Source organism: Natrix helvetica (genome assembly GCF_964273705.1).
Source record: "Natrix helvetica genome assembly, chromosome: 4".
Taxonomy (NCBI): domain Eukaryota; kingdom Metazoa; phylum Chordata; class Lepidosauria; order Squamata; family Natricidae; genus Natrix; species Natrix helvetica.
The window spans coordinates 19,293,820-19,306,229 of NC_138550.1; the positions used below are offsets into that span (position 1 = coordinate 19,293,820).

Below are 12,410 nucleotides of genomic sequence, written 5' to 3' on the forward strand. Positions count from 1 at the left end.
TCCAGGGGGAGTTACCTAATCAGTTTGGCCCAGTTCTTGAAAATCATTTGTTAAATTATGTAATCATTTAAGGAAGAGACCAAGATCCCGCTGGCTAAGATTGAGTGGAGAATTCATGTTCTCCAGCAGCAGACCTGGGATGCTAGTCTTTATCTTTTCATTGCCTGTTTCCCCTCCTGCTGCTTCCTCCAGAGTCATATCACCATTGCTTCAAGTCCTGCTGTAGCTCAGGAAGGAGACTAGTCTAATTCCCTGCTAAATTAAGATCCAGGTCAGAATCCAGGAAGCCAGCCAAGCGAGAGGAGGGGTATGAGGGACTAGGAAAGAACAGAGCCACATGTTCCCTAATTCAGATAGCACCTTGTCCACATTTCTATAGGTTTAGGATTTGTATTTGTTGATTTTTCCAATCATGCATCCCCAAGTGACAATGGACTTCAGTTTCTATAATCTCTGGTCAGAATGATCAGATTTGTCTAGTGATCTATGAACTATTAAGTATAGTTAATTAGTTTATTGGCCATATCAAGAGACAACAAAGTGTAAACTAACAGAAGGATAAAAGTGGGCATAGAATATAAAGTATGGAACGAAGAAAATTCAGATAAATGCATCACCTTTATTGTATATGTGACCTCGGTCTGTTCTATATAATGAGTTCTCACCTGAATAGCTTTAATTATAAACTTGGTAATTCTGCTGGCTGGCTATATATTTATTGACCTCCTGTTGTTGAGATTCTAATAGGTACTTTAGTCAAGTAAAGATTCTAAATACTGGGTCCTTGTTGGGGCAAATAATTGGCATTCAAATAAGATATGTACAATGCCTTTGATATCTGGGGCTAGAGATCAAGTACCGATAAGGGAATCTTCAATTAAATTTTCCTTCTCTGGTTCAGCATTTCCTTGAAGCTGTATCTGTTCCAATGCACACTTGTGCCTTTCTTGCATTTTGAATGTAAAAGATCTGATTGATATAAAGTGTGGTTTTATAAAATTGCTGGTCTTCAGTTTAATGGGCCATTATCTTAGTTCAGCAGCTTCCAGCATAACTATCATATAGAGAGAGATGGGGGCAGGGGAGGAGAGCATAATAGGAAAGGAAATAAGTAGAAGGAGAAGAATAGAGACTAGACAAAACCTTAAAAGAGAAATACTGCAATAGAAATTTATTTGTATTAAAAAGTTAGCCCAAATACAAAATGGATTATTTCTGAGCTATACATGCATTGCAAACTGCTGGTTTAAAATCATAAATGGCCAGTTCTACTTTTCAATTTGTAAAATGCAAATGATTTCTCTCTCCATATCCAGTTTAAAATTGCACTCCCTTTCATTATTTAGGAAATGAAGCTTCTATTAATTTTAGTTCCATCTGACAGATACATGGAGCTAGAAAATGTGATTAATTGTACTTTATGAGCAGCCTCTTTCAACACAGTGCCCAGTAAAATAGAGCTGGAGTGCAAATTTCATATGGAATTATACTGCTAACATAGAAAATGTTTGCATGTGACTGGATTTCAAATGGTTTTTTTTTTTACAGACTTCCCTGCTGTGAACTGGGTCATTCAAGTTGACTGTCCAGAAGATGCAAATACATATATTCACAGAGTTGGGAGAACTGCCAGGTATATAGAGTTTTTATGTTCTATGGAGTGTCTTCCCCTAACTTGATGTCCTCTGATTCTGTTGCTCCATCTTCCAGAATTAGCCAGCCAAGTTAGCTAATAGCTGTGGACATTGTATTCCCAATATCTAGAATATATTGAAAAAAGCTTTTCAATGTTAAGATAAAATTTTTCATAGGTCTAATAAAATATTAAGGTTAGCCCTGTTACTACATTAAAGGTTAAGGTTCCCCTCGTACATACACTATATTGCCAAAAGTATTCGCTCAGCCATCCACATAATCAGACTCAGTTGTGAGCGAATACTTTTGGCAATATAGTGCATGTGCTAGTCATTCCCGGCTCTAGGGGGCAGTGTTCATCTCCGTTTCAAAGCCAAAGAGCCCAGCACTGTCCGAAGATGTCTCCGTGGTCATGTGACCGAAATGACTAAATGCCAAAAGAGCACGGAACGCTGTTATCTTCCCACCAAAGGTGGTTCCTATTTTTCTACTTGCATTTTTACATGCTTTTGAACTGCTAGGTTGGCAGACGCTGGGACAAGTAACGGGAGCTCACTCTGTTACGCGGCGCTAGGGATTTGAATGGCCAAACTGCCGACCTTTCTGATCGACAAGTTCAGTGTCTTAGCCACTGAGTCACCACGTTCCTATTGTTATTACATTAGTTGCAAATTTTTCCAGGACAATGTGGTGAGTAATGTCCACAAGCAACAGTCACCAGGCTTCAAGAGTAGGAAGCAAAAGGCAAAAAGAACATCAGACTGTGGGAAGAAGAGGGAAAAAAGAAGTGGTGGAATTAAATTAAACTGTGTTTCAGTGTTTACAGCAAGCAATCAACTGTTTTCCAACCTAGTGTGAGATAAAAACATTTATCTTGCCTTCAGGAATATGAGTTTTCGGCTGAATTCAAGCACCTCATCAAGCCATGCCAACTTGACAATTTGGGAACTACCGCTGAGTTTTTGTTAGAAAGACTGAGAGAAACCTCCATTATATTATCAAATTGGCCAAATTCTCCTCAAGGCAGTTTAATCTTTTTTTTTATTATTTATTATAGTGCATAATACATTATATAATGCCTTATAAATATGTATAGTGAAGCACAGTGGTACCCGAGAGAAAACATGGTTTTAAAATAATGGGTAGTAAGGGAGGAGATATAAATCTATAACCTGCCCAGGCAGAATGTTTGAGTAGGTAAGAAAACAAAGACAAATGTAATGCATCAGAAGATAGACAAGATTTCCCAAGTGAACTTTAATAATCTCTTCTTGGAAAATACAAAAAAATAAAAAAAAAGTCAGGGCATATCTGTACCATGCACTGTCCAGAGCCAAAATAATAAAATCTTAATTGCTGCGGACAGAGACCTAAACATACACATATATAAAACAATCAGTCAAACCCATATCTGAATATGGGTTGAATTATGCACAACATTTGACATATCTACTCTATTTTTCCAGGTCTCTGGAGAATCCATGTTGTCACTCTACACTCTGAGAAACACTAGAAGCTTAATAAATAAAATGCAAGATTCCCCAATGTATGCTGCTTCTAAATCCACTCTAGCCAACCTGATCTCAGCAACATGAACCGAAAATAAGGCTTATGTTAGGCTTCCACATTTGCAAAAAACAGTGTCAAATGATGAACAAAATTCATAAGCAGAACAGATAACCAAGAAAATACACAGCCCAGTGTCCAAACATTATTCCATCCTTCCTGAAGTTAAGCAAGTATAAACTTGCTTAAAGATCTCAACGGGAAATTCAGAGCCTTGTATAGGAACAATATTTGCATCAAATAAATATTTTACAATTTATGCAAATATATTCCTACCTGCTCTTTAGACACTGTACTCAAACTGTGTCCTAGTCATATGGACATACCTATTTTTCTGTCATGATTAAGGCAGGTTACGAAAGTCCTGAGATAAGGAAATCGAATTTTGTTGGGTTTTCATATATCATATTTTTCGGAGTATAAGACGCACCCTCTCCCCCTCCCCCAAAAAAGAGGGTGAAAATCTGGGTGCGTCTTATATTCTGAAAAATACGATTGAAAAATACTCTCCATTTTATTCCCCTTCTCATCAGTGGCAAGATGAGTTGCCTTGATGTTGTCAAGGTTAAATTTTGTCTTCTACAGACCAAAATTGGACAGTTACACTAAAGACTGAGTAACTTAGCTCCTGATTTAAACATCTGGACATTCCTGAAGCTGTTTTTGTATGACACATTAAGGTACAGGTGGAGGAGAAATCTCCAGTTGAAGACTCAGAAGGATCAAGGCAGAAATTTGCTTAGTAAAATGGCTGGGGGAAAGGATTGAAGCTCTCAGAGAATGTTTAGTTTACTTTACTTTATTGTCACTGCACATCGTTCAATGACATTAAATGCCATCTTCAGTATACATTATAACTATAAAAATAAAAACACAAAGTCACATCCTTCACGTGCTATATAATCGAAATTGAAAACCCGATATTGCATTACTATTGCACTATACCTTAGAATTCAATATAGTTACTGCCCTAGGATAGAAGCTGTTTTTCAGCCTATTTGTCCTTGGTTTTTTATTATTCTGCACTGTCTGCCAGATGGCAATAGTTGAAAAAAGGGTGCTTAGGATGAGATATATTTTTAAGAATGTTTTGAACTTTCTTAAGGCAGCGGGAGCTATGAAGCTCTTCCAAAGAAGGGGGAAGGCAACCAATGCTGCTCTGGGCAATGGCGTTAACCCTCTGGAGCACTGGCCTATCTGCCACTGTGCAATTGGCAAACCATACACAGGTGCAGTAAGATAAAATACTCTCTATGGTGCAGCGGTAGAAGGTCACCAGCAGTTTTTCATTCAGTTGTTGTTTCCTGAGAAGTCTCAGGTAGTATAATCTCTGCTGGGCCCTTTTGACCAGGGCTGCAATGTGAGTGTCCCAGGTCAGGTCCTCTTTTATGATAACACCCAGAAACTTAAAACTGGCCACTTGCTCCGCTCGGTTTCCATTGATAAGCAAGGGCTGGGTGCCTGATCTATTCCTTCTATAGTCCACTATAAGCTCTTTGGTCTTATTGATGTTAAGGACCAAGTTATTTTCTCCACACCACGAAAGTAACCGGTCCACCTCATCTCGATAGGCAGGCTCATCCCCCCCCGGAGATGAGTCTCAACACTGTTGTATCATCTGCAAATTTAGTAATAGTATTACTAGTGTGAGTGGGAATGCAGTCATGCACATAAAGGGTATAGAGTAATGTTAGTGAAGAACGGAGTAATGTTAGTGAAGAACGCTTGCAGGAACTGGGTATGTCTACTTTAATGAAAAGAAGGACTAGGGGAGACATGCTAGCAGTGTTCCAATATCCCAGGAGTTGCCACAAAGAAGAGGGCGTCAAACTATTCTCCAAGGCACCTGAGGGTAGAACAAGAAGCAATGGGTGGAAACTAATCAAGGAGAGAAGCAACTTAGAACTGAGGAGAAACTTCCTGACAGTTAGAACAATTAATCAGTGGAACAGCTTGCCTCCAGAAGTTGTGAAAGCCCCAACACTGGAAGTCTTTAAGAAGATGTTGGATAGCCATTTGTCTGAAATGATACAGAGTTTCCTGCCTGGGCAGGGGGTTGGACTAGAAGACCTCCAAGGTCCCTTCCAACTCTGCTATTGTATTGTATTGTATTGTATTGTATTGTATTGTATTGTATTGTATTGTATTGTATTGTATTGTATTGTAAGATAACTTTACAAAGAAGTCAGAATTCAAGAAGCTCAGGAAAGAGTTGTTTTTCCCCATTTCCATTCTCCCTCCTAGGCTAGAAGCAATCCAGGAAGTGGAAATAGCATTGCATGAGCCAGGGATGGAAACAAGATAGACTCTAAAAAGCTCCATTTGGAATTGTCAGGGTATAGAATTGTATGTATCATTTTGTTAAGCTAAGGCCACGCTGTCTATTGGGAACGTACAAATTATCTACCTAAAAGCACTACAAAAATAAACACTATAATTTTAGAGAAAAACAGTATGTTCATCTGGAAAGTTTATGTCCTTCCTCCTATCCTCTGACAATACCCCATTTGGTCTAATTCAGAGTGAAAGGAAAGGAGGACATTTCTCTCTGTTACTTGGTTTCGGTGGCAATTAAGAGCTGCTTTCTCTGGGAACATAATGACAGAATGAGGAGCAGTTCCGGCCTGCTCCCTTCAGCCCCCCATGTCTGAATGTTGCTTATTGGCTAGAGCTAGCCACTTTCAGGGACGAGGTGGCTCAGTGGCCAAGACACTGAGCTTGTTCATCAGAAAGGTCAGTAGTTTGGTGGTTCAAATCCCTAGCGCCACGTAACGGAGTGAGCTTCCATTACTTGACCCAGCTTCTAGCAGTTCGAAAGCATGTAAAAATGGAAGTAGAAAAATAGGGACCACCTTTGGTGGGAAGGTAACAGCATTCTGTGCGCCTTTGGCGGTTGGTCATGTCGGTCACATGACCAGAGAGACGTCTTCGGACAGCGCTGGCTCTTCGGCTTTGAAACGGAGATGAGCACCGCCCCCTAGAGTCGGGAACGGCTAGCACATATGCATGAGGGGGACCTTTACCTTTAGCCAATTTTAGGAATGTCTTCTACAGCATTTTCCAGTGTAGGAGCTGAGAGGCAAGAGATAAGTTTTTTTTTCTTAGCACCTCTTTCTTCAGTCATCAAATCCTCCATCTCTTCACCCTCTACCAAGTGTCAGAATCTCTGGCAGCTGCAGAAGCTTTATTGGGCAACTGATCAGATTATTTGAGTATTTCAGATGGAAACAGTGAACGAGGCAAGAAATAAGTACATTATTTAACACTTTCAGAAATGTTCCAAGTCTAGGGAAATATACACATGCTTCTCCTCCAGTCTTCTCTAAACTGTAGAGTTTAGATATGGTACAGTTCCAGATCCTACATTAAACTGGTACACCCTCTCCCCCCCCCGGGGGGTGAATATTTTCCATAATGGCTGCCAGATTTCTTGTTCTCTCTGATATACTGTATATACAATACAATACAATAGTAGAGTTGGAAGGGACCTTGGAGGTCTTCTAGTCCAACCCCCTGCCTAGGCAGGAAACCCTATACCGTTTCAGACAAATAGCTATCCAACATCTTCTTAAAGACTTCCAGTGTTGGGGCATTCACAACTTCTGGAGGCAAGCTGTTCCACTGATTAATTGTTCTCACTGTCAGGAAATTTCTCCTCAGTTCTAAGTATATATTTAATTAACATTCTGAGGGACTAGAGAGGTCGGCGGTGGTTACCTATTTGTCTTCCTCCACATACAACTAAATTTAATTAAATAAATACTGAGCTAATTAATTTAATTAATTAAATACTGAGCTAATTAATTTAATTAATTAAATACTGAGCTAATTAATTTAATTAATTAATTAAATACTGAGCTAATACTCTGTTTCCCCAAAAATAAAACTTCCCTGGATAATTAGCCCAATCGGGCTTTTGAGCGCATGCACTAAAATATGCCCTCCCCGAAAATATTGCAACACAGCAGCAGCCATGAGGTGACCACACTCTCCACCTCCTGCACCTCAAAAATAATAAGACCTCCCCAAAAATAAGGCCAAGTGCGTATTTTTGGGGGGTGGGGTGTCAAAAGAAAATAAGACCTGGTCTTGAAACACGGTAGTAAAAGAACCCATTGGATTTCTAACAACGTTTAGCATGTTTTGGCTCATGAGCAAAGTTTTGGCTCAAAGAAATCCAATATTTTTGAACCAGTGGGCATATTGGGAAATTTGCAAGCAGGCCATACGTCGCTCACAATGAAGGGATCTGTCTGTTTCCCAAATGGCACTTAAAATAGAGATTCTGGGCACAAAATGGGTAATGATACAACCATTTATTAGAATTCAAGTAATGAGGGTACTCTGTCCATCCCTTAGATTGCTCTTTATCACTCCAATAGATTGATACATTTTCATCTGAAACACTGAGGCTCCACCATTCTAATAAACCCCATGGGCTCTAGAAGTATTCCCCACTCTGCCCATTTCCCATAATTATTTTAATTAGGGGAAATCAGGAAAAAGTTAACACCAAGTGGAGTATTCAACCTTGCAGGTTCCATCGCAAGATTAATAGATACACTGGAGCCCCGGGTAACAGTCAGCCTATTTTTGCTTAAGAAGAACTGTATTAGAAAAACCAGTCCAAACAAAATAGAAAATTAATTTTTGACAAGTTTAACTTTCATGTGACCTAAATTACACATTGACATGAGAAAAAAACTTATTTCCTAGCTTCAGTTGTTGTGGAATAATTTTGTTTGATCAAATAGGAGTAAAATATGCAGTTAAATTTTGTCCAGATACTTTTTGAGAAGAACGTAAGAGGATTGGGATTCCCAGAGAGATAGCAATAGCACTTAGACTTATATACCGCTTCATAGCGCTCTTACAGCCCTCTCTAAGCAGTTTACAGAGTCAGCCTCTTGCCCCCAACAATCTGGGTCCTCATTTTACCCACCTCGGAAGGATGGAAGGCTGAGTCAACCTTGAGCTTGGTGAGATTTGAACTGCCGAACTAGCAGTCAGCTGAAGTAGCCTGCAGTGCTGCACTCTAACCACTGCGCCACCTCGGCTCTCATAAGCTTTAAGATCATAAGCTTTATCTCATGGAAGGTTCATTTGATAACATAGATTACAACACCAGCACAGTAGAACTATAGTGTGTGCATGCAGAAATATTTATAGCCGTCTGTTTAACAATTTTCTTTCATGAGGATTGTTTTGATCAGATTTGATATAAAACAAAAACAGGGCCACTAGAGGACAGCAGATAGTTTTAATTTTTGGAAAGTCACTTTCATGTATTTTTTTTTTTTTTGGCCAACAAATGACAACATACTTTAAATGCTTTACACATATAACTAAGTCTCAGTGCCCACTCAACCAGGCTGGCTTGCAACTGATGCAAGCTTTGTTTGCTGAAATATAACTAGAAAATTTAGCTTAGCATAGCTAAACCTGGTTTCGAACCCAGAAGCAATTAGAGAATGAAGTCATAATTTGTTTCAGTTTTAGTCTCTGGTTTCTTCCAATTTGATTAAACTGGCATGCTGCCTTCAGCCATTATGCCTGATTTGGTAAGCATGAAGCGGCTGTTTGTTTGCCTAAACAACAACAGCAACAAATATGTTTGTTGGTATAAAAGCGAAGAGCCTGAGAATTTTTAAAAAATGGCAGGTTCTGAATTTCAAAAGAATCAGAGAGTGATCAGGAGGGTAAAATTCTTTCTTACAGTGATAAAAAGGACTACTGGCTACCAAAACAATGAGTAGATAACAGAACAGAATAACAGAGTTGGAAGGGACCTTGGAGATCTTCTAGTCCAACCCCCTGCTTAGGCAGGAAACCCTATACCGTTTCAGACAAATGGCTATCCAACATCTTCTTAAAGACTTCCAGTGTTGGGGCATTCACAACTTCTGGAGGCAAGCTGTTCCACTGATTAATTGTTCTAACTGTCAGGAAATTTCTCCTCAGTTCTAAGTTGCTTCTCTCCTTGATCAGTTTCCACCCATTGCTTCTTGTTCTACACTCAGGTGCCTTGGAGAATAGCCAATAGAATAGAATAGAATAGAATAGATGCAGACCATCCTTTCACTGCAAGAAAAAAATCTGTTTATTTTTTATAATGAAAATGTGGGAGGTAACCAATGAACTTTGCAGTAATCAACTACCTATATAATGGTGTCTCATTTGAAGTAAAGTCTGTAAAAAAAACCATTTGGAATTCTCCTAGAGTAGACTTTATTTAAATAAGGCTATTAATCAAAGCACTTAGATTTATTTTTGTTCCTTGGACTTTTGCCAGACATCACTACAAGGAAAGAAATCTGACAGTCAGCAAGATTCCATGACCATTGGTTAGATGTATTCAAGAGTAGTACTCAGACTGATTAAGCCTTTTAGAACATTAATGGATAAACTTTCTATAATGAATATAATGGTGGCCTGAGAGACTAACAAATACTAAAGCTGTGTGTCAATCTTGGCAGCTTTAAGATTTGTGTTCAACTCCTAGAATTCCCCAGCCCGCATGCTGGAAGTTGAGGTTCACACAGCTTAAAGTTGCGAAGCTTGAGAAATATTGGATAGGGTTAGATACATAGTTAATAAGAATTAACTTCCTTAATTCTTAGGATGGGGACCTCTACAGAATAACCTCTACATTGGATTAGATAGATAAAAGCAGCCTAGTTTAAGTTTTCATGTAATAATGTTTGTGAAGTTATTGGAAACACATGGTTGCCATTTATGGGATTGAACAATTATCCAATGATATTTATGTAATATGTTTTATATATTACAAAATAATAAGCACAGCTTTTGGGAGATTTTGAACATGAAGCAGAGGATCTTCATTCCTTAAATTCCAAATTTACTGTTCTTTGCTTGTGACCTTCAGACAAGCAAAATCAACCAGGAAGCCAGATTCACTGACAACCATGTTATTAACTTAGCAACTGCAGTGATTCACTTAACAACTGTGGCAAGAAAGTTCCTAACTGAGGTAAAACTCACATAGTGACTGTCTCACTTAGCAGGGGAACTTTTGGACTCAGTTGCTGTCACAGGTTGAGGACTTCTTGTAATTACTTTCTGAAAAGCTCGGATCTGAAGGAAAAAAATGCTCTCCTTTACCTAGGTACAAAGAAGGCGGTGAAGCTCTCCTGGTTTTGCTTCCTTCGGAGGAAAATGGCATGATTCAGCAGCTGTCGCAGAAGAAAGTTCCTGTCAGCAATATCAAGTAAGCTCTTTTCCAATTTGTACATAACTTAGTTATGCATTTGAAACCCAAAGCAATTTCTTTTCTATGAGGCTGTTTTTCTTTTCTTCATCAAATAGATTTTTAAAACTTTTCATTTAAACCTAAAAATGATGCTGAACGTAATGAGAATATCCATTGGCAACGCATCCCGTCATTTATTTATTTTTTTACACAAAAAAAAGTAAACACTCCTGTTCTGGCCCCCCCTTCCTCCTTCGCCCACACAGAACACGCTCCGGAACAATACAAATGAACAGGGTTTATTTTACAGACAGACAGAAAGTTCCGTGGCAGTAAACCACCACGACAAAGCTCACAAATGCAGGACACGAAAGCAGTTATCCAGCCTGCTACGTTTCAAGACCAAAACTTCTTGCAGGAGTTCTTTGTTGACTGCTGCAAAAGGCGTATGCACAGTCAACCCTTTTATAGCCTGAAGAGGAGTCTCCTGATCAACAGCTGAGAGCCCTTACCGCCGATAATTGCGCCCTCGCTCCTTGCGTCTATGGGCGTGGTGATAACAGGCGTCCAAGAACTCCCTGTTAATCTCTGACTCACTGTCTCGTGACTCCTCCCCACTGCTCCAAGGCATGGCATCAGGAGCCCCCCTCCTCTGGCTCTCTCCACTGCTCCATGCCTCAGGCGCCTCCTGGTGTCCGACCAGACTCTCTGCGCCCTGCTCAGTCGGAACCCTGTCCAGGGTCCTCCACATCCTCCTGAGCCGACTCATAGGGACCCTCATTCTCGGAGTCTGGTGGCAGCGGCAGCGGCTCCTGCTGGGCCACAACAACTACCTATATTTCAAATCATCTTATTTCCTAGGAAAGCAAATAGGCAAAATGTTCTTCCATTATTTCAAATGTTTGGAGAAATGGAAGTCTGTAAATACAATCTGACCTTTCTGTTTTTGCACCTCCTGCTAGCAATTTTACCTCTCCCCCCCCCCCCACCCCCGCTAAATTATGTGATTTGCCAACACTTAATCTGTTTAGCAAAGACAGAGCTGAGACAGTGAATTCTTGTCAGTAGCAAAATGACACAAAATGTGGGTTGATTTGGATGCTGTATGGAAGGTGTATGTGGCCTGTGTAATAGTAACAACAGTGTTTTTCTTTTTAAAAATTTGTACCATTAGCCAAAGAAATAAAATTGGAGAGGAAAAAAAATGGCTACTGCCACTATTAACTCCTGCCAAACACCCACATATGCTTTTAAAATCTATTATTAAAATACAATACTGTTCAAAACAAATATACTTCAGTCTTTGAAACATTGAACATTTGGCAAAAGTGGCTGTAGTACACAGTTCCTATACTGCTAAATTAAAATGCTGATCTGAAATAGGGCAGTGTTAAATTTGTAGCATTAATGTGATGTTAGCCTTTTTCCTCCAAGCAAAGCTCAGTTGATACCACCAATAGGCTCCTGCTTTGCTTCCAATGATATCAGTTTTCTACCTTCGTGCATACAAAACTGATTGCCATTTGCTACCTAATATCCAGTAGCTCAATATGCAGAAAAAATTAGTTCATATGCTGCACTGAAGTAGCTCTTTGCTTCTGATAATGCTGTTTACAGTGCTTTAAATCATGGATGATAAAGTGCGAGTGCAGTGAAGCTTGTAGATTGGTGTAAATGGCTCCTTTTTGTCTTCTTAAAGGAATTTAATTATTTTCAAAAGCCATTTAAATAACAGAGCTGTAGCTTGCTATGTTCCTTATTTGCAGCAGAAATAATAATCCGGGATTTTTGAATACAAAAGAATATTGTACCCTAAGTCAAGCTGAAGCCATTTTCTTTTCAAAGGTTGTAAATGGTAAAAAGGGGTACTGGGGGGAATGGAATGGAAGCATGCGCGTGCCCACACCTATAATGCAATGCCCCCTGCACATGCCTGCATGCCCCCATGGTCCCCTTACCCCTGCGCATGCATGCGACCTGCCCCTGCTTCCCACGCTCC

General features: G+C 39.6%; 1 protein-coding gene across 1 annotated transcript in view; it reads left to right on the forward strand.

The window, feature by feature from the left end:
• The window catches only part of DDX10 (DEAD-box helicase 10), a 175,379-nt gene that overhangs the window by 21,649 nt on the left and 141,320 nt on the right, over window positions 1–12,410 (forward strand). The window contains exons 9-10 of the mRNA XM_081952456.1: window positions 1,549–1,633; window positions 10,328–10,429. Of these exons, the coding sequence (XP_081808582.1) occupies window positions 1,549–1,633; window positions 10,328–10,429 (187 nt within the window). The remainder of the gene's footprint in view (window positions 1–1,548; window positions 1,634–10,327; window positions 10,430–12,410) is intronic.